We start from the raw sequence: 26,283 nt of genomic DNA on the forward strand, positions 1-26,283 counted from the left end.
AGCGCCGCGTGTCTGGGATGACCGCCAGCTTCTCGCAGGTAAAGATTCTCAGGCACACGCTGTTGCTCATATGCATCTCCCGCCGCTGCATATATGCGACAGGGAATGCTGTCAGCGGTTGCATATTGATTTTATGTACAGTATGTGGCCTGCTTTCCATCATGATGCAATATCCTGTCAAAGCACGAGCTTGAGAGCACCCTTCCAATTATTGAGCTGGCTCTGAGCCGAGGCACCTTTACATCGCATATATATCCACCTTTCAACCAAACGCACATTCCTACCTGTGAACTAAAAAAAGAGTTACTGCAGTCAGGCTTTCTGCACTTTTTGGAGCAATAAACTTTAATGACTTATCTATTTCTTCAAGATACTGAGTAAGAAATACTTAAAAATTGTTTTATAGAGATAAATAGGTTTCATGTTTGAATTCATAGATTTCAGTGATTATATTTAACAGTAGCCATTCAAACGTGATGTGAAAATCACGCAATCAAAGTTTGCAAAAAAAATGCAAAATAGGTGCAATATACTCAAATAGTTTGAGTGGATGGAGATGGTATTGGTAACCTAGTAACCAACCTTAAATAAGACAAGACATCATTTGCGGAAAGAGTCGATTTGTCACATCAGACTTTATTCTGTAACTGAGTTTCTATCTCCCATAACTCGTAGTATCTTAGAAGCGTTAAAACTTTTTTGTGAATTAAGGGATTTTTTTATTTGCCGTTTCCACTACTTGTTTCTGATGCGATACTCCAAAATGAGCAGAAAAACAGTGGGACGTAAACATAGCTAGCTCAAATTATATCAGTCGAGTTTTACTGAGTTTGTGACAGTCTAGAAAAAAAATCTATGTTGAAATATTCTGAATGTTTCTGTGTCTGTAGGACTTCTTAATGTTTAAAAATGCTGCGATTGTTTTTCAACCTCATTTATATTTGAAGCGTTAATTTGCTCCATTTTAACATGTTTTTAAAAATCATGTTTTTATTATGTTATCATTGTGCTTTATTATGTTAGTTTGCTGTATTTTTTTAGTTATTATTACTTAATCGAAACAAGTTCAACCCAACTGCAGTTTAATATATATTAATTGTAAGGCACAATAAAAAACATGATTTAAAAATGTTTCCACAAATAACTATTCATGTATATACAAATGTTTTTACCCTACAGTATTATAGATTTTTCTTTTTAGTACATTAGTTACAAAAAGTATTTGTTACATTTGTTTTTTTTAAGTGTGCGTTTTTCAAGTAGCACCTTTTTCACAAATGTTATGTAGTAAATGAGGTAAATGACAAATATTATTGATATATAGTGTCTATATTGTATGCTATACATTCTTATAGCTGTATTTATTTAAAAACAAATAAAGCTATGGGTGCAGTAGACCGGCAAACATTGGCTGAGTAACAAAAACACAAATACCATACACAATTGAAATACGCTGATATTTCCAGGTTGACAATTCTCAAGTTCTCAGTGGAACAAGCTTCAGGTACTGTAACAATCCCAGGAGAACCGCCGGTACCGTCGCACTCCTGAGACTAAATCCTCTCCGCGCTCTCATCAACATGTCAAACCCCCCCCCTCCTTTCATTCCTCACAGCATTTCCAATGAGCGCTTTATTTTCCCATTTAAAATTTTTATCTACCTTTTATTTAAAACAATTGCCTCTCCGAGGCGAGATGCCACACCTGTCTGCCTTCGCTCGAAACAAACGTAAATCATTAGTAGCCCGAGTCCATTTCTAATTTTACCTCGGCTAGCCTGCTTGCTTTTCATTTACACCTTCTGCCGAAATCAAACTCCAGTCTGGAATAAGCCCAGCGCTGTATACATGTCATTAGACAAGCATTTATTTGAGTCTCGTCTGAATGAAAGACACTTGACTGATAACAGCGGATCAGATCGGCCTCGTCGATCTCTGCCCAGGCGAGCTGCAAATTAAAAAAGGCAATGGAGAAGTACGCCAGTAAGATTAAAGAAGAGCCAGCAACAGGCATTAACTGCACTTCTAAAAGAAAAACACACAAAGCCTTACGCAGTCTTCTGCATCGCAGGTACACATGCTTTTTTCAGCGTGGGCTCATGGGCTGCAGTAAACGGATGCCCGGAGGGATTAAGACTGAACACTGAAGGTAATTACATCTCTTAAAACGTGCATCTGAAGCCAAGGGACCTGTGCTGGGTCATCCAGAACTTTCCTAATGAACGGACACTCAGGTGGCATTTAAAGACAAGCAATTAAGCTCTACTTACACTCTGTTGCTGGGAATGATCTTGTAGCCGTCCCTGAACCATGTCACCTGTGGCCGCGGGAAGCAGCTGACCGCTGGGGAGTTGAGGATGGCGGCCCTACCCTGTGCGACTGTCTTTCTTTGGTCATTGTCAATATAGTCGCCCATGTCTGCGAGAAGAGAGATCTCATTAGAGTAATCTTATTAAACGCACGTGTAAAGATGCCACATCTCAAGCTCTTTTGCAAAATCTATTGAGCTGCCTGACACATGTAGTTTCAACAAATGCATTTTGGGATTGCTTCTTTGCTAAAAATACATGCGATGCTGTCTTCCAATCTGGGCAAAACAAAGTATTTAGAAAAGGAAGCATAATTAAGATGTCTGGTCTTTTGGAAACGAAAAGCATTGGGAGCATGCATGCTTTAAAATGCTGTCCGCGTAGGCAACTCACTAGGTTTTAAAACAGAGCATTAGAAACACGGAGCAACACTGATGATAACATTCAAGACCACAGAGGTTTGGCACAACATATTGGCCGCATACTGCAGAGGTGTTCAATCAAAAACATTTATTCATGGCACAATGCACAGCAAGATTGCATCACTATGCACAATGCGCTTTGAATTGGGTGACATAAATTACAGCCATGCAGTTTTTACATTGATGTAACGTGTTTAAAACAACTCATTTCTGGGATGGAAATGCAAACTAAGTACAATCAGGAAGACAAAGAGCGGGGAGTCAGGTCGGCTGAGGGAATTGCTTTTTAAAGTGTATGTGAGGTGTTTTTTACTGCAAGCAGTGCAGGGATGATTCTGTGACAAATATATGGATCTACTTCATAGAAACTTACATGCCACCTGTATCTCGGCTCTTCTTTGGAGCAAAGCACCCATTCTGTTTCTCACCACACACTGGTAAATACCCATATTGGAGCGCTGCAGAGAGGAGATGGTGTACCTGTGAGAGAGACAAAGAAATTCCGTTCATTCTAAAAATGAAGTGGTGGAACTTGAAATCACTATTGCTTGTTTTTAGGGTTAGAAATTTGATAAAACCCATAATCATAAAAAAAATTGTATGTGCTATAGAACAGCAGTTTTCAAACTTTATGGTGCCAGGGAACCACAAATAAGATGTACCTTTTGTGAGGGACCCCCTTTCTAAAATACATAGCCATCAATATTTTTGTGTAAAGAAACATTTAACCTATGTTAGATAAATAGTCAATGTGATATTATAAAGCCAGCTAGCAAAAAAGCACATAAAACAATAAGGAAATGAAACCATAATAATGTTCAGTAGACTTTTACAATATTTGCTTTTTCCACGGACCCAAGTTTGAAAACCCCTGCTATAGAATATGCATACAACATAAGGAAATAAAGAAATGGACCAAAATCGCAATTTGACCAAAAACTTTATCATGCTAATTGATTAAACGTCTCACACTGTCAAATTATATTCCATACACCATTTTTGATGCAGTTTTATTGCATAAAGTAATGATGTAAGTACACATGCCTTGAGATGGAATGGCAAGTACGTCTGATGCCTGCCCATCTTTTTAAAATGTATAATTTTGATTATATGTTCATCAATTCTGTCATCTTTCCATGCAGAAAATAATTATAATGACCATTTTTACAGGTTATCCCATGAAAAATGTGACAAACACAGTGCTTATATATTAGCACTATGAACAGAACAGTATGGTTTTAAACATCGTATTCAGAAAAGCTGCAATAATACCATGTGTTCTATGTTGTATACGGTATATTTTTCTTGTTGCATAATTGCATCTCTCTACTTCTATTTCTGCTATGTAGAGTTGCTTTGCAACAATGCAAAATTGTGAAATAAATCTGAATTGTATTGAACTTTTGATACAAATACTATGGCGTGGAGTCATTAGCCATAGTCATTTTTTGTTAATATGATTTTCTATAAATTTAACCCCAAAACTGTGGTTACTATGAACTTGGTGAATACCAAACCCTAACAACCAAAACTACCTACACCCTAGCATCAAAGCAGACAGTTCTGCCTGGACTAACAAGCACCCCTCACATCTTTTAAAATCATATCATATCACTGTATGACTTTTTCTGCTGTATTAACATAGACAAACAAAACAGTTTCCTATCGCTATTTGCCAACAAATTCAAACTGGAATGTGTTACGATTCGCAGGCGCTGGGTTTAAAAGGTTTAACCTCGCAGTCACGACTAGGCTTTTTTCGCCAGCTCTCACATTAGCGCGAATGCAGAACACCAGAACGCCTCACAGCTCTGCTCCGTGATGACAAATATCAGATTATAGCCAAAAAGGCCACTTCCACCAAAAGCAGAGGTGGCAAACGAAGGGCATTAAAACGTGTTGGCATTTCCAAATGTGCTGAATATATGACTAATGCGCCGTTGCTCACTACTTAGCAAAATCTGTTTACATCTCTGAAAATGCCACCCAGTGGGTTTGTGCATCTCGAAGGCAGCTTTTCCCTTTTACAGGAACTCAATAGCAATACCGCGGCTACCCGGTGCATGCTACATAGGTGATGAAAGATAATAAGAAAAGCAATACCAATTAGAGCAAACCAATTCCACAGATGGCCAAAATACCTTCTTATGTGGAAACTCTTGACACGGGAAGGCGCGAAGATGGGAGGATTGTACTTTAGCATGTATACGACTCGTAAATGGAAGATAAATCACAACATCTAATGTAAAAATTGACACTAACTATGAATCAGATGTCAGCGGTGCACTTTAGGTAAAACGAATGAATGCATTATTTGTCTCTAAAGAGACCGAGGCGGTGTTGCAGACTCTTCTATTGAGATAGAGGGAACCCGCAGGGCCAATTCCTCTTTCGCTTTAACGGACTTCACGTCTATGAAAACGCTGAGTGCTAGAGAGGTTGTATGCTGATTAAAAAGGTCAGGCTAAGACGCTATTATTACAGAGAAATTAAACACACAACACCCGGAGAACTCAACTAGGAAATTATATGGCTGATTAAATGAACTAGAGGAATCTCTCTCGAAAACCTTCATTAAAACAATTATTTCAATGTGCTTTCCTTCTCGTTTCATTTCTTGATTAAAGGAACGTTCTGGCCTCAACACATATTAGGACTTGTCAACAGTTTCTTTGGCATAGTGATGATTACCAGAGAAAATAATAGTGACTTGTCTTTCAGTTTGGATAAAGAAAATGACTTTTGTAATATTTTGTAAAAACAACTTAATCTCAGTGGGCATCTATGGGGAAATACATTTTTTGGGGATAAACATTAAAGACACATTTTGAACATACGTGACCATGAGACTGACCTTTTGTGAATTTTTTATGTCAACAATAGTAAAACAATCACTCTGACATCACGTGGGGGTCCAAGGTTTGATGTTCAAAGGGGGGGGGGGGTTGGCAGAGTTACACCTAAAAATGTACAGGATTTCCATATTTTGATCCATAAAGTAGCATCTAAATTCTATGCACATTTCAAACATAGATACAGTGAAGTTTTCTGTATCTATGGTTTAAAAATATAAAATAGGTCCCCCACTCAAGTCCCCCCCAGTGAATCTCAAGCATTTCCAGCACTGGACAAAATATCATACATTTAAGGAACTCGAAGACTGTTAATACAGAGACAAATTTATCCATACAGTATCATTTATGTTGAATCGTAGGGCTGTTCAATGATTAATTCCATCCAGAATAAAAGTTTGTGTTTACATAATATATGTCTGCGTACTGTGCATTTTAATTTTGTATTTATAAACACATAAACATACATGCATATATTTCAGAAAAATATAAAATATAAAAATAAATAAACATTTATATGTAACTTAAAAGGATACTTCACCCAAAAATGAAAATTCTGTCATCATTTACTCACCTTCAAATTGTTCCAAATCTGTATAAATTTCTTTGTTCTGATGAACACAGAGAAAGATATTTGGAAGAATGCTTATAACCAGACAGATTTTGTCCCCCATTCTGGATGGTAAATCAGAACTAATCACTGAACAGCCCTAGCTGAATGGTATTCCCAACAATAAAATTAGGAGTTTATCAAATATCAGGGTTATAATACAGAAACATCCAAAGTTCCTACTGTAAATGGATTCACAATTGAAATCGACATGGTTGCTAAACAGATAAGTCAGGATTCTGATGTCCTCAGTCCTTACTGCACTTTAAAAACCACTTGAGAACTATACTTTAAAGTATGACAATTGCCTGTTGGATACATTGGAAACATTCAACTTTTAAAATGAATTAAAAAAATGTTTGAAATATATTTACATATCAAATAAGGGTTCTTCAAATTACAAATTGTAATACAAACCTGCAAGGGGTTAAAATTTGTTTCTTGTATCAACTGTCAGCTTTTTCTTCCTTTGTAACCTTGAGACAGTTTTGAGCGGACTTCATCAACCGAAGACGCTAGAAGATTAAAGCTTCCACTTACTTGTACTCCGGGGAGAAGTCTGTGATATCTGTATTGTTGAGCATCCATTTGAACTCCAGGGGCCAACTGCCCTCTGCCAGGCAGGTCAGGACCAGACGGTTTCCTTCTAGGTGGATCTCCGGAGGTCCCGGCTCTGTTTTGAAGTACGGGGCCACATCGACTGCAGACAGACATGAAAGGGAAGATATAAGTGGAGGCAGTTCCCTGTCATGCTATTCTGACCTAGTACATGAACCTTCAAAGATGAAGTGGATATTCAGGATCATCACTGTACTGATTTCTCAATGTACAACAACCAGAAGTGCACTGGTTATATTTTTTCATGAAAATGGCGGTGGTTCATATTCTAGAGACAATGCATTAAAACTGATGATGTTACATAATCTGGCTATAAAGAAAAAATGGTGTTTGTTTAAGTGAATTTCATTGTTAAGTAATACGATTTCTGAAAAAGTCAACAATGGATTTCACAAGCTACTTTCTGCTTCAAATGTTGAAATTTATTACAAATGAAACTCACAGCAAATCAATTTATTATAATTGAAAACCATATGTTTCAGACATGCTGAACAATAGTAGTAACTAGTTACTACAACCCAACAGAGATGCCTTTTAAAGGTGCAGTGAACTAGGACAACAATTTTAACCCAAGCTTTTGTCATATAAGAGGGAATCGTATTCAAGCGAACATCCTGTAAGTGTCAGACCTGAAAACGCCCTTGTTACTGAAATAACAACTGTTATTGACACGAGGCTCAGCAAACGGCAGGTCGTGGAATGCACCTATCTAAGATAAGTTGAACACCGCCTCCACAGAAAAATATCAACGCCTACTTCTCGAGCCCCGCCCACTGGTTCACGCATGACAGTACTGAACACGGAACCAAATAGAGCGAGTGTAAGCGTCATGCCGTTAAAGATCGCAAAATATTGTGCAGTGCCTGGTTGTGGAAGAACACAGTCGCTGCATAACCTTCCTTAGGATTCCGACAGTAGGAATGTGTGGTTGAAGTTCATTTTTACAGACGTTCCAGCTCACGTGGGGAAAACATTGAAATTCATTTCAACGCGGATTCCTTGAACAAGTCTTTGCGGAGAGACTAAAAGTAAAAAGCAGTGATGTGCCGTCAATATTGGATCCGATAGGAATGGCACAGCAATCTTATGTGAGTAAAACATATTTGTACTATGCGTCACTATTGCTTTGTTAGAGATCGCTTGATATGCCCTGATAGTATTACCTGGGGACCTCTAGTCATTTGTAATAATTGTAATCGGCATCTCTGTGATTTGGCGGGCTCATATATCATATTTCAAGGTTTTATCCACCGTTTGCGAATAATGGAGGCTGTTTTGAAGTGTTTTGATATTATTTCTGGTGCTGGGTCATTTTGGCCGGGAGTCTACCGTTTGTTTATTTATCATGAAAACTATAACATTTGAGACCCGCGATCGCGGTGATCTTCTGTCCGGTTCGCGGGTCTTAAATGCTGACATGTATATGTCATATGTCACTAAACACCATACAACTATAGGCTATACAAACTATACGCAAAGCCTTGCCATCACATCCGGGAAATAAGTCTGTAAATTTGAGTAAAATCACTTTACGTAACGTTACGTGTCTAACCAAATTCACAGAAGGCTCCAACTAAGTCAACTACGCAAGCTGCTATCCAATCATAGCAGTGGGCGTTTACTCCAAGTCTTCTATGCGGCCCGCCCTTAAAAACTGAGCGTTTCTCCAGCCGGCCTCAAAACCAGGGTAGAAAATAGCCCATTATTTATTGATTTAGATGTTTCCGAATGTAAAAACCACGCGAACGTCATAAGTAGACATCAGACAATAGTATAAAACAATAAAAACAGCCAGTTCACTGCACCTTTAATGTACGTTTCTCAGTACAGACACAACCACACACGAGGTTATCATAACATGTTTCTTCAAAGGAGGAGAAATCATTCATAACACCTCACAGAGCCAAAAAACCAAAGCCGGCCGGCATGAAACCTCTAAATCCTCCATCTGCGGATTTCTCCACACTTCACACATAAAACGGCTCTGAGCTTTGATTTAAAAAAGGACAACTTGGAGCCAGGACACCGGTGCGCAGTGAATTTGACTTCTGTCACTGACGCTGCCATGTTTCCCCTTAAGCTCAGACAAATCAATTGTGCCGTCCGTGCAACGGCTTTTTTATACAGCACACAAACTTCCTGAAATATATAAGACAAAGAACTTCGAACCAATACGAGCTGAGTAATATGATGTAGGGGTTTTTAATTTTAATTTTTAACGTTACACTCCACAGGTTGTAGTTCTGGACACGAAAGCATTTGTAAGCGAAAAAGCAACCAATTATGCAATCTTTAAATTAATTCTGTTTGGATTTATACAACTATATCCAGGCACACCTCATGTACGGGCTATTGAATTGTGTTCTAGAAGGGTTTTAGTTAAACAGAGCGAAATGTCAGGGGTCACAAGCCTGTTGTACAGCACATGGTGGGGAATGAAGACAGATGCAGCAGAGCTTGTGTAAAGCATATCAATGAGACCTGTAAAAACCAGATGAAAGGACCGCGAATAAAGGGCCAGCGAAATTCCAGGTGGCTGCTGTGAGACACTCTATGTCCCTGAGGTCAGAGCAATATCATAGAAAAAAAGACAGTCAGCAGTATATGGGTTTAGTGTTATACAATACAATGAAACATGGAACTGGATTTCCATGTTTTTTTGAGACTATAAAAAGTGATGCTGGAGCCGATTCTGGGAGCCGTGTTGCATTATGGAGCTCTATCTCTTGAGATGTGTGATCAACTAGCTCAGGGGTATTTGATTAAAGTTTCAAAAGAATCAAGTCTCTAAACTGTTTTCTATTTCTAGAACCAATATGCAGTTTGGTTGTGGATTCAAATAGCATGCTGGGTAGCTTCAACCAATAGTTGGGTAAAATATGGACAAACCCGACCTTTGGGTTTAGTAAGCTATGATGTTGTTTTCAACACAAATTGCTGAGGTTGGGTCAAATATAGATTTTGGACAGTCGAGTAATTATGGTAAGGATCTTATGGGTGCCAAATCCCCTTATAACCCACAAATGAGTAACCAACGGCTGGGTTTGTCCATAATTTACTCAACCATGGTTAAAATGCTTCACATTCACATCACTAAATATGACTATTTATGGCAGAGATCTTACGGTTGCCAAATCCCCTTACATCCCACAAATTGCTGTGATCTAATTGCAGGTTTCTAATGTATAACAGGCAACATATATTACGTTTGCATGCATTTTATTTTGCGCATTACAGAATAAATGGACTGTACGATAGAGAATATGATGTTACTCAATAACATTTAAAGACATTTGCACATTTTGGGCAGAGTTAGTGGAGGCATACGTACAGTATAGGATGAGTAATTGGCTTCCTTTCCTCATAAAACAAGAATATTAGTCAGGCATCTCTTTTTAATCACAAAACTGTTTTCTTTTTGCTTGAGTGATTGGAGCTTTGAGATTGAATTTCAGTAATTACTACAAATGCAAAATGTTAATCACTGTGGTACCACTGCTGGAACAATGTCATTCTAACTCTCGCCATATCTCTCCGTGTCCTTACTCTTTCCAGAGTCTAGAGACAAGCAACCTGTATTTGCACAGCATGCATTTGTGACAGCCAATCAGAACACATCTTACATGACACAAAAATTGGTGCTTGTCACTTGCTGACACCGATTTTACATGGAAGTCCATTTATCCCTTTGTCTTCATGCATGTGGTTAAGACACAATATTACTTCCCTTCCGTCTGTTTTCTTCTCAAGTCTTAAACCTTTGAGGAAAGCCACATGTGAAGACACCAGCCTGACACCTGCTCACCTTGAAGGCGTTTGAATCTCCTTGTGGCATTTCCACTGAGCATTTAAAAAGCACTGAAGCCTGTAGACACCCGAGTTTGTCATGTGGATGCAAGGATCCTCAAGGGGCAACAGCTTAACACGCCACACGTGTGGACATCTCACACCCGCCAGGGGTTCAACCACCACAGAATTGCTTTAAAAGTGCTCCACATCAAAAACAGACTCTCCTGGTGTTGTTTTTTCACGGATGTGGAAGGGCGTGCCAGGCTCTTATTTCACTCCTCCTGCACCAGCATAAAACTTGTAAAATGTTAGTGGCCTTATGGTTGGCTGTAAATATAAAAAAAAGCAATAAGAGCGGCGAGGAAACTGTGCATCCAAATTTAATCGTCCTCACTGGGGGCTCGGAGCACCTTGTTAGAAAAGTTCCCTGCCTTTAGTATCAATCCATTTTTCATCGGACATATTTCACCTCTTTAGCTAGCAGCTCTTCTCTGACAACTTGATTCGGCTTTGCCTCATTGTTTTTCTTAATTGATGCTGTAAAGATGAGGGGGGAAATGCATTTTTAATATAAGATTGGTTCCCCTTTTCAAAGGGGACAGATTGTGAGATTGGTAATTTGATGTATCATTTATATTGACATATTGTAATGTTTAGTGAAAAGTTTCCTCTCCAGACTATTCAGAATTAGTTTCATTTCTTTAAACTAAATAACAAACACAGGTTAATGAGACATCTTTTAAACTTATTTTATATTGACACACATTCTGTGTTGAATAAAAATTACAACTTGCAACTTTATTTTATTGCTATAATATATTCTATTACTATTGTTATCATATTTGAAACCTCATATATATTAATATAATTACTAAATCATATTTAGTGAGAGCTATAAACTACCATAAACACCAATGTGCCCGTATACGAATGCACACAAAACAGAGATCACATAAGTCTTAAACATACAGTAGGTTGGTTGCAAGACATTTTATTATAAACAGGCAAAATAAATAAAAAAATGAAATGAATACTAAATATGAAAAGCTTATCGGTTGGCTCTGCAAGGTGAATATCAGTGCCGTGTGGCAAATCTTTTCACAAGAAAAGTATGCCCATGATGGTTGTTTCATGTTGGTTTCTATCGCTATGCATCTTGTTGAAAAAGGCTAATGAAGTCCTTGATTGTGTTAGCATAAGTGCCCAATGAAAGGCAACAAGAAGAATTCACAACGACCGTACATTGCTCTTGAGACACACTCTGTTTGATATGCTGTGCAAATGGCCATGCTTGTGAATGCCAACAAGCCCTCTGTAAATTCACATTCAGATAGGATCAAATCAAGCACACATAAAAATGAAGGGGATGGAATGAAAGATGCACCAAATCAACTCTTTACCTTCCACTGAGGAAATGAAAAGATGCTCTTTTGCTTGTCAATGTCACAACGATACGCCCATAACATCTCTGTGTCAGATTTAATATGAATGCTATTAATGAGCAAGATAATCACATTTGTAAAAACAGCAGAACATTTTGGTCTTGACATGATCTCTAGCTATTCAAAAAACATGCATTCACGCCCTAGGCATGTTGCATCTAGAGAGAGAGCCCCTTCCCATCTGCTCCAGGTCCCTGTGCGACTCAGACAGATGCCGGTTAGACAGGTATTGCGCGGGCGTCTCCTGTCTACTCCACCTTTCCCATTTCGCCAGGTGTGCTCAATGGAGCCTTCACTTTCCATTTGTCTGCGCATGAAGCCGGAGTGGCAGTGCGAGGCTCATCAGCATGCCGCCTCTCCAGTGGACCGTACCAGTGCGGGACGGCTCCAGGAATGCATAAGCAGAACCCAAGAAGGAAATTCAATTTGTCGGGATTATTATCAAAGATGAAATGTTCCAACAGGAGACAGCTTGGCAAAAAGTGAATGTAACGGTTCTGCCACAGGGCTGATGGGATACGTTGATGAAATCAGACCCCTCTCCCTGCTTTTTCGTTAGTCACTTTCTTCAACTTTGTTCACTGTCATAACATGATGTAAACTTGACAGACGTTTTTCTGTATTTTACAGCTAGTTGAAAGTAGGCAAGTATTTTATTAGAATAGAATATTGTCTTTTGGAAGACACAATACAATAAAAATTTAAGAAAATCACAAACGTTTCCCAATTTATTGGCCTTTTCATTTATAAACCACTTCTGAAGATGTAAACAACGCTGGTCCAGAAGAACCTCCAATTTCAGTTTTTTAACACTACACAAACGTTTGAACAAAATACAACCAACAGAACTTTTAGAACCGAATCAAAATGTTAAACAAATATCTGCACGATTACATTTACATGTACGCATTTGGCAGACACTTTTATCGAAAGCGACTTACACTGCATTGTACGATACATTTTTTGTTTTGTTTCTGACTATACAAACCCATGACCTTAGCGTTGCTAGTGCCTTGCTCTAACCACTGAGCCACAGGAAAGCTTTATTATATATGTAAAAACTAGGGCTGTCAACGTTAACGCGTTAACGCATGCGATTAATTTTTTCAAATTAACGCGTGAGAAAATATTTATCGCAATTACGCAGCATCCGTTTGTTTTGACATCCTTTGTCTAGCGTTACATTATGTAATCACGCTCTTATTCGTGTACAGGCTTTTAAACCACTTAAGCGCGATTTGAAACAGTTGCTTTGAGGCGTTCAATGAAGATAGACAGCTTCTAAACTGTGGGACCCGGCAAAACGCAACGCGAGGTCCAGTCTGGTGTGTACAGTAACGGCTGCGTCGGTGAATCTCTGTCAGACAGCGCATACGTGTTAAGTTCTCTTTCGTGCTTGAATGGATAAAACCACACAAGATTATGTCAGAAAGCCCGTTTTGTCTAGCATTTTCTTAAGCACAGACTTCAAAGTGTAAAATAAAATCTTAAATGAATGCAAAGAGTTGTGAAATGGGAGTGCGGTGACGGTCAGATCTGCGTACTGAGACAGCTCTTAAAGGGGCCACGTTCTTAAACGTGCTGCTGTGACTCCTGTCACTAATGTTAATCAAAGAACAAAATAAAAGAATAAATCAATGTGATTTTATAGCTTTAATGACAATTCTTCTGCATTTAATTTATAATTTAGCATTAAAGACTGTAAAGTGTCCTTCAATTTCCTACATGAGCTCTCAATTATACTGTTGAATGGCTATAATTAATGTTAAAATAATCAATTTAATAGAGACATCAGTTACAATACTAATATCAAAATGTTAGCTTTCATAAAATGATGCTGTTAAAGAAATATGTTGTTTCTACATCAATTTGAAGATTAAATGTGAAATTATTAAAATGTAAAAGTATATTTTAAAATATAATTGTTGTGTGCAATTAATCGTGATTAATCACAGAAAAAATGTGTGATTAATCCGATAAATTTTTTTAATCGATTGACAGCACTAGTAAAAACATTTTAAATTATATTTCATTAATAAAAACAAACCAGAGGTGCTTCTCGACCAGTGTTTACATATTGTGAAGTGGTCTATAGGGCTCTTAAAAAATATTTATACTAACATCTTCATATTTTCATTATTTAAACTTTTACATGGTTCAAAAGAGGTTCTAAAAAACAACATCAGGACAAGATTATTTTAGTTTACTAAAATTAAAACTTTGAAAACGTTCCTGTACAATGAAATCAAATCAAATATTGACCTAAAAATTATTGGAAAAGCTTAACTCAAGGAAAAATTTAAATGTTGTCTCAAAAGTTTAAAGCAGTAAAATTATAATAATAAACAAAAACTAAAATAAAAAAAGAATTAATCTTGTATAGCAACATTAAAAATAAACCAATAAATTATAAAATGCCAAAAGCATATAGCAAAATTGCTAAAACTTTAACTAAAATTAACACAAAAACAAAAAAATCTAAAAATAAAAGCTAATTTAAAATATTAATAAAACTAAATCAAACTAAAATCAAAACTATAATAATTCTGCATCAGGACTGTCACAATATCAGATTTTCACTACAGGACCATCAAAATGCCACAATATTATTATTGTTGCAATATCTAAATTAATTTAATAATGTTCTCGGTCAAATCCATTTTGCTTGTTTACTTTGTTTTTCTTAGCCAATGAATCATGCTTAAAATAGGGAGGCAAAAGCGGAGTAATGCAGTCAGCAGTTACAAATCAGGTATTATATAACGGCTTAGAACGTGGCTCATCCGATCAGAATCAAGGACCAGAACTGAGCGTTTTATAAGAACTATTAATGGCTAGCATGTGCAAGTGCACCATAAATATCCAACACCAAGCACGGAAAGCAGCATCATAATGCTTGTCAAATCAAGAACCTTCTTCAATCAGTCGTAACATCAGATAAGAAGCTAACAGCCTCCCAATGCCGGTTACTAAGTTCTGAGGGCTTGCCTTCTGACTCTTAACTCAATTACCTTTAAAAGAGCTCCTGGGAGTAAAGCCCACACACTGACAATCAGAACTAGCAAAACTAGCTCATTAGCATCCACGAGCTGACTACAAATCAAAGCAATAGCCAGAGCATAGCATTCAACAAAGTATAACATAACATCAACACATGTTATGTTACACAATACCAATGCCAGATTTCCCATCCCAGGTTTAAAGGGAAAGTGCAAAAAAATATGAAAATTCTGTCATTTACTCACGTTTAGATTGTTCCAAACCTGTATAAATTTCATTGGTCTGTTGAACACAAAGGAAGATATCTGGAGGAATGTCAGTAACCAAACAGATTGCATCCCCCATTTACTGCCATAGTAGGGAAAATAAATACTATGGGAGTCAATGGGGGATGAGGTCTGTTTGGTTACTGACATTCTTCCAAATATCTCTCTTTGTGTTCACCAGAACAAAGAAACGTATACAGATTTACTCGAAGTGATGACAGAACTTTCATTTTTGGGTGAACTATCAATTTTTAAAGGAACAGTTCACCAACAAAATGGTCATCATTTACTTATTCCCAGCTTATATTGTTCTTCCATGAAACGCAAAAGTTGATTTGAGACCAAATGTTAAAGCTATCTTTACTATTGAACAAAAACTAGAAAAGTTGAAGATGATTTATAGCGCTAAGATCTGAAATGGGGAAAAAAATCTCATAAAACAGTTCTTACAATGACTATTCTGTCATTAAAAAAAAATCATTCAAAGTATTCTGGAGTCATATGATAGATTTGTGCGTTACATTGTACTAAAAACAAACGTGTGATCATTCACACTTTATGTGTTTTGTAAAAGAAAGAAAAGAAAAAATGTCATTTGCAGAGTTGTGGATAAGTACGTTTTTCTTCGGTGAACCACTCCTCATTTCATTTGAGGTATTTTTCAGGAAAACATAAGTTCCAAATACTCCTTAAAAATCAGCTCACTGTTAAATTCCAGATAATTGCTCTTGAAACGATAAACAAAAGGATCATTTTCTTTAAGAATACCAATTAGACTCTTGTCTTGAAAGGTAGAAACTTTTAATCTAAAAATCAGTAGGCCAAGCTGCGTTTTGCATGTAGAGTGAAACTTAAAGTCTTTCCGCAGCTGGATGGCAGAGCAGGATCATTCCACAGTCTGACATTGTCTGACAGCACAGACAGAGAGCAATCAACCCTGTCTACACATCACTGACACGAACAGACACGGACCCGCTGAGAGATGTGAAGAAAGTTTTTTTCTGAAGTTCAACAGGTCTGATTTGGTAAACTGTGAACGCTTTATCACATGAACTCTAAAATATATGAGACACAAAACAACCCCTCAACTACCAATTACTAAAAGAGAAACAGTCGGCAGCTGTGCTGAGTGTCAGAAAGGGCATTCTGGGCTAAAGAATTAATCAGACATTTCTCTTTTTACCTCAGAAGACTTTGAGTTCAGAATTGTGTTTTATTTCCTCGAAGTAAAAGCTGAAAAATTTGAGCTAGTGGTCGACCGATGTGGGTTTTTTAATGGCAGATGCTGATACCGAAATTAAGAAAGCACTGTGGTCGATTGGCCGATAAGGGGCTCATATAACACAAATGCAATTAAATGAGTAAATGAGAGACATACAGAAAATTGGTGAAACTAAACAAACAATTATTGTGCATTATGTGCCAAGTTAGTAACAGACTTGAACACATGAAGAGGTCCAGACATGACATTATATTAATTGTGGGCAGTTAAACATGGCTTAGTAAAATATTGCAGTATAAACATATTATTGATACTTACCATATCATTTTTGTATCTTATCCACCTTACACGACCCATTTTACTGTAGTCATGTTTAGGGTTGGGAATCGAAAATCAATTCCAATTTGGAATCGGAATCGAAAGGCTAGGAATCGGATCGGAATCGAAAGGAATGGGAATAGGATACTTGAGATTAAAATTTGAATTCCTCTTATCAATTCCTGTGTGCATATTTTCAGAAAAGTACATGCGTTGCATGATCTGCTGATATCTCAATAAAAGCCCTTATGAAAATTAGCGATATTTTTACTATAGTGAGCATAGTTTAGCTATAGTATTTGCATTAAAGCACAGGAATCACAAATTAACCATAGTTGCATTATAGTAACTGCAGTTTAACCATGATGTAGTTCAACTATGATAATACAAATTGTAATAAATCAGAAAAGGTGTGTTTCTACGTGTAAATATACACAAAACGGTGCTCATAAATATATATATATATATTTTGCAAACAAGTCAATAAGCAGGCTAAATGACCATACAGGTTGATATCTAAATGTTTTACTTTAACTGTGGAATCGAAACTGGGAATCGATAAGAATCGGAATCGATAAAATTGAAACGATTCCCAACCCTAGTCATGTTACATTACTAAGTGCCTGCTTTACATCTTAGTGGCATTTAATGTACTGTAGGGATGCACCGAAACGAAAATTCTTGGCCGAAGCCGAACATGATGTGAAACACTTGGCCGAAGGCCGAATAATACCCAACACCGAACATGTTTTTTTGCATTTCTTCTATTTATTAAGCCATTTTTTTCACTATTGCACAAACTGAATAGTCAAAATGTGCTTTTTATCATTTGTCTTGTTTTTCAATAAAATACAATACAACTTAATATAAAATTGAGCAAAACAAAGTAAATTCAAACAAAAGATTGAGCCCTCTCCCTTCATGAATAGCCTATATTAATTAGGCCTATAACTGACTGCTAAAAGAATGTAATGTAAGTTACTCTGTACCCCTACAACAAAACACTTCATTAAAAACTGTCATTCCACATTAGGACATAAGCTAAAAATACGAATAAACTAAAACTGTTGGATTATTATAGGCTACATTGCAAAATGATTTGAGAAAAAAAAAACATCCAATGCAAGCAATTCTGACGGATGCTGAGTCTGACTGACAACCATTTCAGTTCACGTCTCTCCTCCAAACTCCGCCCACAAAAGCTGACTGTCACTGTTCTCTCAGAAGGTGCACAGAACATACTTTGACAAGTTGTTTAGTACAGGGGACTGAGTGCACGCGACCACTGTATGATGTCAAAGGATGTCGCGAGTGGCGGGGTTACTGTCAGACCGCCCGCTTCCGTCTGAAGTTAAGTTACCGACCGGTAAAGACGCTTTCATTCGGAAATTTACTTCCGTGCGGCAAGTCCCGTGTCTTTCTCTGACACTTTAAAATGCTCCACACACACACACACACGCACGCACGCACGCACGCACGCACGCACGCACGCACGCACGCACGCACGCACGCACACACACTGCCAAAATGTTTGCGGCAGTAATAAAGCGCACGCGTTTCTCTCTTTCTCTCTCTCTCTCTGCGCTGGTTGCTGCTTGATCGTATCAGAGTCATGTTCGGTAAAATTTATTCGGCCACTTCACATATAGCGTTTTTTTGGTGGCCGAACATTTTCGGTGGCCGAACATTCGGTGCATCCCTAATGAACTGCATGGTGGCCAAACAGAAAAAATACCGTCCATTTGTAAAAATACATCGTCCGATGCCGATAATTAAAAACATCCAAATATCTGCCGATATATATCGGCCACAGCGATATATCGGTATATCACTAATTTGAGCACATTTTACATTTACTAGCTTACTGGAGATATTAATCAGAGGAAAATTTGATCAGGTGACTTGTGCTTCTGGAATGAATCTAGAGAATGTATTCTTTAAATCAGGTTACTACTGTAACTTGCAGGTATTGAGATTTTTACACAAGTCCATACAAAAACATAATTGATCAGAACAGATTTACAACAATTTCCATATTTCACTGCTAACTGAAAAGCCACTTGGCACAGAGACAAAACACAAGTTTAACTTAGCTCAAATATTTCAGTCTAGCTATAGTAGTGTACTGCTAATAATACTCTTTTTTTCCACATGGCCACTGAAAGCAAGATTTAAACACACGTCACCACAACAGACTCGATCTCGAGACATCAACAAACTCATAAAGGAAGCACCCAGAGGGGTCCAGAAGAGGCATTGAATAGAAGGTAATCACTCACAACAACAATCGCTCAGATACGCCGAGCTGCGATAATAATCAAAACAGCCATTTCCCCTGATGTCTATCATCCACGTAAACAACTCAAAAATCATCAGTGTTTCAACATTCAGACAATATTAATGCAGCGCCCCCCGCCCATCACAAACTGAGATCTCAAGACCCATAATCACAAGCTCACTCGGGCACTCCTAATCCTCCGCACAGCCTGAGACGCTGCGTCTTTCTCATGCAACGTATCAAAACTACTGGCCTGCTGTCCTGTAGAAGTGGGTAATCCACTGAATACCAAACAAACCACATCTCAAGCTTTCCAATGCACATTCCCAGCACTTTATCATGCTCTGCAAAAGTACTGGAATCGTCCCGTTTCCTCTCGGCATGTTTGTCACGGAGGATGTTTACTAGCGCTGAAAAAGTATCCAAGCCGAACATATCTTTACATGTGCGGAACCTAAATTAATGCACCGCGTCTCGCTTGTCATGAGCAGCCTGGAGTTTCAAGCTTGTTTTGGTGTGTGCTCACATGCGTAAAGTCTATCTCTCGACTAATAATGAGAGACTTATTACTTTAATGCCAACATGTGCTAACATGGCCAAATATGTGACAGAAATCTGGAAGAATGAAAAATGAAACATGCAATTCTCTATATTTTTTGTCTACTTTATGAAATAAAAGATGACTTTATCTACAAGCAGATTTGGCATACTGTGGACAGATGAGTGGCATTTTAACTCATTTACGTTTCACTTTACTTTTAATTGCTTAAATTCAAGAGAGTTTAGTGCCGAATTGTGTCAGCCACTGACACACACATATGTTCAATTCAATTCAATTTTCATTGTTGCAAAGCAGCTTTACAAATATTATAATTAAATAATAATAATAATAGTAATAGATGGATAAATCAAATAAAGACAGTATGGCAATAAACTATTATTATTGCAAGATTTTCTCTATGCAGTGTGCACTGATGAAACGCAGTTGCATTATTGTAATTGTAGTATATTATTTAATTGAAGAATATTATTTATATTAACTTATCAGTACTGGAAACTTACAATTACAATATATCAGAAACATTTGCAATAATAACATTACATGCGTGTATATAAATAGAATAAATAGAAACAGAGCCTCATATTTACAGTGATATTCATTGGCAAATAAAAAAGTGAAAACACATCATAAACTAATTAAAAGATGATTCAATAGATATTGTGATAATATTATAATATAGTGATAATATCCTTAAACAAGTAAAACAAGTTAAATATGACCTTACACTGTTGTTTTGCCATATATAACAACACTGACTGTTACTCACCACAACAGAATTTTTAACTGCTGTATAATAAAAAAGATATATAAAGATTTATATAAGAAACATATATTTAGATCATTCAAAACTGTTTATTTGTTAATTTGTCTTTTGAATGTATATGTCATTGTTCATTGTTCCAGTTTCCAGGTGTATCTCATAATTGGTAAATTAAGTAAAAGTCATTAGTCTCTGTGTTTATATTCATTTATTTTTGCCCTGTTGTTTGCAGTATGCTGTGAGTCATTGTTCTCCCATGCATCATGGTTCTTGTATGTTGTTTTCTAAAAAAAAAAGCATTTATCACTTAGCTGCTCACGAGACCTGCGTGACAGAGGGGTGATCACATTCTGGATGACTTCTGTCCATCTAGACGATAACTTCACATTATTTTGACTTACCTGACTTTTGTGAATTTATGTGAAGGACTCAATTAACAAAGAAGAAAGACCCACCAAACTATAAATAAAATAAATATTCATCTTGGCATCTGTATTTTTTGGGGACAAAGAGGAACCTTAAAGTCCCCATGAAATCAAAATCTATTTTTTTTAAATATCTCATACCTAAATTTGAAATATTTAAGCATTTAACTTTTAAATATTCACCTTCGTGTCCTTGAAAATCTGTGTACAACTATTATTTATATTTTAAGAAATGTCCCAGTGGTTTTGTGTACATACAATAATAGTCAATGGGGGAAAAGTGGTTTGGTTACCAACATTCTTCGAAATATCTTTTGTCATGATACAGTAAAAAAAATCTATTTTTGATGAACTATCCCTTTGAAACTTAGTTTGTCACTATCCCCAATATACAAACCCGATTCCAAAAAAGTTGGGACACTGTACAAATTGTGAATAAAAACAGAATGCAATGATGTGGAAGTTTCAGATTTCAATATTTTATTCAGAATACAACATAGATGACATATCAAATGTTTAAACTGAGAGAATGTATCATTTTAAAGGAAAAATAAGTTGATTTTAAATTTCATGGCATCAACACATCTCAAAAAAGTTGGGACAAGGCCATGTTTACCACTGTGTGGCATCCCCTCTTCTTTTTATAACAGTCTGCAAACGTCTGGGGACTGAGGAGACAAGTTGCTCAAGTTTAGGAATAGGAATGTTGTCCCATTCTTGTCTAATACAGGCTTCTAGTTGCTCGACTGTCTTAGGTCTTCTTTGTCGCATCTTCCTCTTTATGATGCGGCAAATGTTTTCTATGGGTGAAAGATCTGGACTGCAGGCTGGCCATTTCAGTACCCGGATCCTTCTTCTACGCAGCCATGATGTTGTAATTGATGCAGTATGTGGTCTGGCATTGTCATGTTGGAAAATGCAAGGTCTTCCCTGAAAGAGACGACGTCTGGATGGGAGCATATGTTGTTCTAGAACTTGGATATACCTTTCAGCATTGATGGTGCCTTTCCAGATGTAAGCTGCCCATGCCACACGCACTCATGCAACCCCATACCATCAGAGATGCAGGCTTCTGAACTGAGCGCTGATAACAACTTGGGTTGTCCTTGTCCTCTTTAGTCCGGATGACATGGCGTCCCAGTTTTCCAAAAAGAACTTCAAATTTTGATTCGTCTGACCACAGAACAGTTTTCCACTTTGCCACAGTCCATTTTAAATGAGCCTTGGCCCAGAGAAAACGCCTGCGCTTCTGGATCATGTTTAGATATGGCTTCTTTTTTGACCTATAGAGTTTTAGCCGGCAACGGCGAATGGCACGGTGGATTGTGTTCACCGACAATGTTTTCTGGAAGTATTCCTGAGCCCATGTTGTGATTTCCATTACAGTAGCATTCCTGTATGTGATGCAGTGCCGTCTAAGGGCCCGAAGATCACGGGCATCCAGTATGGTTTTCCGGCCTTGACCCTTACGCACAGAGATTGTTCCAGATTCTCTGAATCTTTGGATGATATTATGCACTGTAGATGATGATAACTTCAAACTCTTTGCAATTTTTCTCTGAGAAACTCCTTTCTGATATTGCTCCACTATTTTTCGCCGCAGCATTGGGGGAATTGGTGATCCTCTGCCCATCTTGACTTCTGAGAGACACTGCCACTCTGAGAGGCTCTTTTTATACCCAATCATGTTGCCAATTGACCTAATAAGTTGCAAATTGGTCCTCCAGCTGTTCCTTATATATACATTTAACTTTTCCGGCCTCTTATTGCTACCTGTCCCAACTTTTTTGGAATGTGTAGCTCTCATGAAATCCAAAATGAGCCAATATTTGGCATGACATTTCAAAATGTCTCACTTTCAACATTTGATATGTTATCTATATTCTATTGTGAATAAAATATAAGTTTATGAGATTCGTAAATTATTGCATTCCTTTTTTATTCACAATTTGTACAGTGTCCCAACTTTTTTGGAATCGGGTTTGTAATAAATAGTAAAATTTCAGTACGCGCAAGTCTGCATTCAATGCATCCTTGATATCAAGAACACATCCGGGTACTTTCATGCGTTCTCTGTACTTCTGTTCTTGAGTATTGGAACCGGACTTTGACGGTTATTGATGATGTCGGGCGAGAACACGAGGACACAAGACCGCTGAAAAACGCATATTGAAAAACGGCCTGTGTCAATGCAAAAAAAAGCTGCACATTTTAAGGCAATTTAGTGGAACGTTCTGGATCCTGTCCATGGTTGATGTTCTAACGGCTGTACCATGGCTCTGACATTATGCCCCTAAAAAAACAAGCAGTAAGATTTGCTAGCACGGTTTCTTCTTTTGATGATTCTAACTCAAGTTGTGATTCAAGGTGTTTTTCCAGCCTAACAGATTTTAATATAGATACAAACCAGCTTCATCTTTTAACTTTCATCAGGTCATAACATAATGTTCTTGTGAATTCTGCATGTTAAAGGTTAATATTGAGCAGCGCTAACTGTAATCAAGTCTGTATACGTTCAGCCACCTGATTCTAATTATCACTTTAATTGGGTGTATTTAACCAAGGTACAATTACTCTTTTGTACAAGGCCAGTAGGTGCTAAAACCTCTTAATAAATAACCATGTGAAATAGAATATTAGCTACGTGATCACCTTAAAACACTCATAAAAGTCATAAAAGAGAGAAACACTTTTTTGTTGTTATATTTGCTGCTCTTTCTAGCAGCTGCTATGGTAGGTTTCATGGGATTGAAAGTAGCAATATCAAAACCAAATATCACACGCCTGACGAAAAGCAGCATTTTAAGGTCAAAAAAGAATGAACACACTGGGGAAAACAAAGTAATAACGATTTGCTGTCTGTGGAAAAACTACATTTTATCTGTCAAAAATGGTGGGCAGCCAATCAAACCCTGTGATGCTGAATGAAAAGCGATGGCGGTGCGGCTCGGGGCCCAAAGGCTGTAAATGACCAATGATTACCAAAAATGTGTTGAGCTCGATGTTTTATGCCGCGCGGATCATCCGAACACTATACGCCCATTGGTTACGCCGCATAATGGATGCATTCATTACTTGGGGATGCTTCAAAAGAGCCTCCATCACTTCTCGGGCCTGTCCTAGCCCATCTCATTCTTTCAGAGAATCATTAGAGGCCAGTAAAACTGAATTAAGCTCCTATCAATCACGTCGTACGAGGACGCCTCTGCACTCAGATGCTTCATTGAAGCCATTATGTTCTCGATCCCACGGAGTGCCAGTCGAGCGCAGATGCTCAAGTTGAAAGTTATTTAGTTATGGATATTTGGCTCCGCTCCAGAAAGCTTCTGGTACCGTGTGGGAGGTTCACATCTGTAGATGAGAGAGGTTACTGAACCGGCATTTCTACAGCAACGTGTATGTGGCGGCACGATGGCTGGATTTGAAGCTGCTTGCTGTCTTTCTATGTGTTTTTTGAAAGTTTAGGAGAGATGACTAGCGATGTCATTTTTTACCTTTTTCTCTCAGTTTGATATTTTTAGTGGCCCTTTATTTAGCATTAGTGGTTAGACATATTGCATGAATTATTTTTAAAGAACTACTGCTGAAGCCAACTCATCCAGATGGACATGTGTTTTCTGTTAAAAATAGTTAAAAAACACACTTCTGAACACAAGAACACATGCCATGTGAATGCTGGCTACAAACAGATATTATTCAGGCCAATCGTGTGACACATTAGTAAACTTATGTGTTTTTCATAATCAAAACCAATGCATATGTACTGGTAATGCTTCAAAGGGGGCCGTTTCATGATTAATCGCGATTAATCGCACCCAGAAAATATTAATATATACATACAGATATTTCCTAAACACGTGTATGTGCTTCTAAATACAAAATAACTAAGCAGTGCACAGACATATATTGTGTAAACACAAAGTTTTATTCTGGATGCGATTAATCGTGATTAATCATGAACAGCCCTAGCTTCAAATGATGTTTTTTACCATAATGCAATATCACGGCATTCCTCTTAAACAGGAATAATATTTCAAATGAATTATAAGCATCAAAAATGATCCCTGAGGAACGTAGACCGCCGGAAGCGCCGGGTCTGACCTGTAACAGAAGTAATAAGACATGGAGACGCGTGCTTACGCATTTTGGCTACAGTTAATATCCAGCTGAGTAGATGGGTAATGGATGCTCTGTAAAAATGCCCAAGGTAAAGTTGTCTGTGGATTGCAGGGGGGAGAATTTTAAGCATTAGAGGGTTCTATTCCGCTAAGCTTCCGTCAAACCCTAGGCACCAGAGAGAGATTTTCCAGTTTTCGTTTGGTTGTGAGATATTTTATTGGGCTTCTGACAGAAAAAACTGTATTTGTGCTTTGAGAGGTAAAAGAAGCCCGACTCATACCTATGACAACGGGTGACAGGAACGCTGTGAGTTTGTGGGGTTTGTTGGTGAGGGACCGCACACGGGTCACGGGGGGTTTGAAGTAACTCGTGTGGGCGTCTGAATGTCTGTGTGGGAGCCTTCGCTGCGATAGATAAAATTAATTGAGCCTTAGAGCAATAAAGTTGAGAACAAGAACCATCAATAAACAAGAGCGTCATGCTTTAACTACAGTGACTCATAGAAGCACACTACACTTCCCTCAGAGTATGGCTATGTAGTGTAAACTCCTCCAGAACGGAATAACTGGCCTATTCTGTACATCGCATGAGTGATGATGTTGTATTCAGCCCGTGGCATTAGCACTGCTCTGATGGTATTTCCTCTTAAAACAAGGGAAGCATTTATATGCTTCATAAATTGCCTGGTTTTGACGGAGATAAATACAAGCCCTGAAATGACAGGATTTTATTCCACTTTCACGGCTTTACATTGACTGACAACACAGTTTCCTTTTTCTGTCCTCACTGAAAGTGGAAAATCATAGATAAACATATTTTTGATTTTATGCTTTATTTAGCTGTAGTGTACATTTTGTTTGTTTGAACATTTTGCATATGTTTTGCAATAGTCTGGCTAACGGAGACCATTTTAGATACATTTCACATTAATATTACTTTATTAACGTACACTGCTCCGGGTGTACATGTGTTTTCACGACTTGCTGTGCTTGTGTTCACTACTCTCTGGATGGGTTAAATGCAGAGGTCACATTTCGGGTATGAGTCACCATATCTGACTGATAGGTCACTTTCACTTCACTTTCACTTTTAACAGTATTAATAATACTAGTTAATCTAATAAAATGTCATGTCTTGTCTTGTATCATTTATTCACCCCCATGATATGTCAAACCTGCATGAGTTTATTTCTTCTGCAGAACACAAAAGAAAATATTTTAAAAAATGTTGATCATCAAACATCATTGGACCCTACTGACTTCCACTGTATGGACACAAAACCCCTGACACAT

General features: G+C 37.6%; 1 protein-coding gene across 1 annotated transcript in view; it reads right to left on the reverse strand.

Moving 5' to 3' along the window:
- sdk1a (sidekick cell adhesion molecule 1a) overlaps positions 1–26,283 on the reverse strand; it is a 295,667-nt gene that overhangs the window by 162,863 nt on the left and 106,521 nt on the right. The window contains exons 2-4 of the mRNA XM_057345051.1: positions 6,733–6,892; positions 3,104–3,210; positions 2,270–2,417 (exon numbers count right to left, since the gene is read on the reverse strand). Coding sequence (XP_057201034.1) covers positions 2,270–2,417; positions 3,104–3,210; positions 6,733–6,892 — 415 coding nt within the window. The remainder of the gene's footprint in view (positions 1–2,269; positions 2,418–3,103; positions 3,211–6,732; positions 6,893–26,283) is intronic.

This window comes from Triplophysa rosa, linkage group LG11 (assembly GCF_024868665.1).
Source record: "Triplophysa rosa linkage group LG11, Trosa_1v2, whole genome shotgun sequence".
In the NCBI taxonomy this organism is placed as follows: Eukaryota; Metazoa; Chordata; class Actinopteri; order Cypriniformes; family Nemacheilidae; genus Triplophysa; species Triplophysa rosa.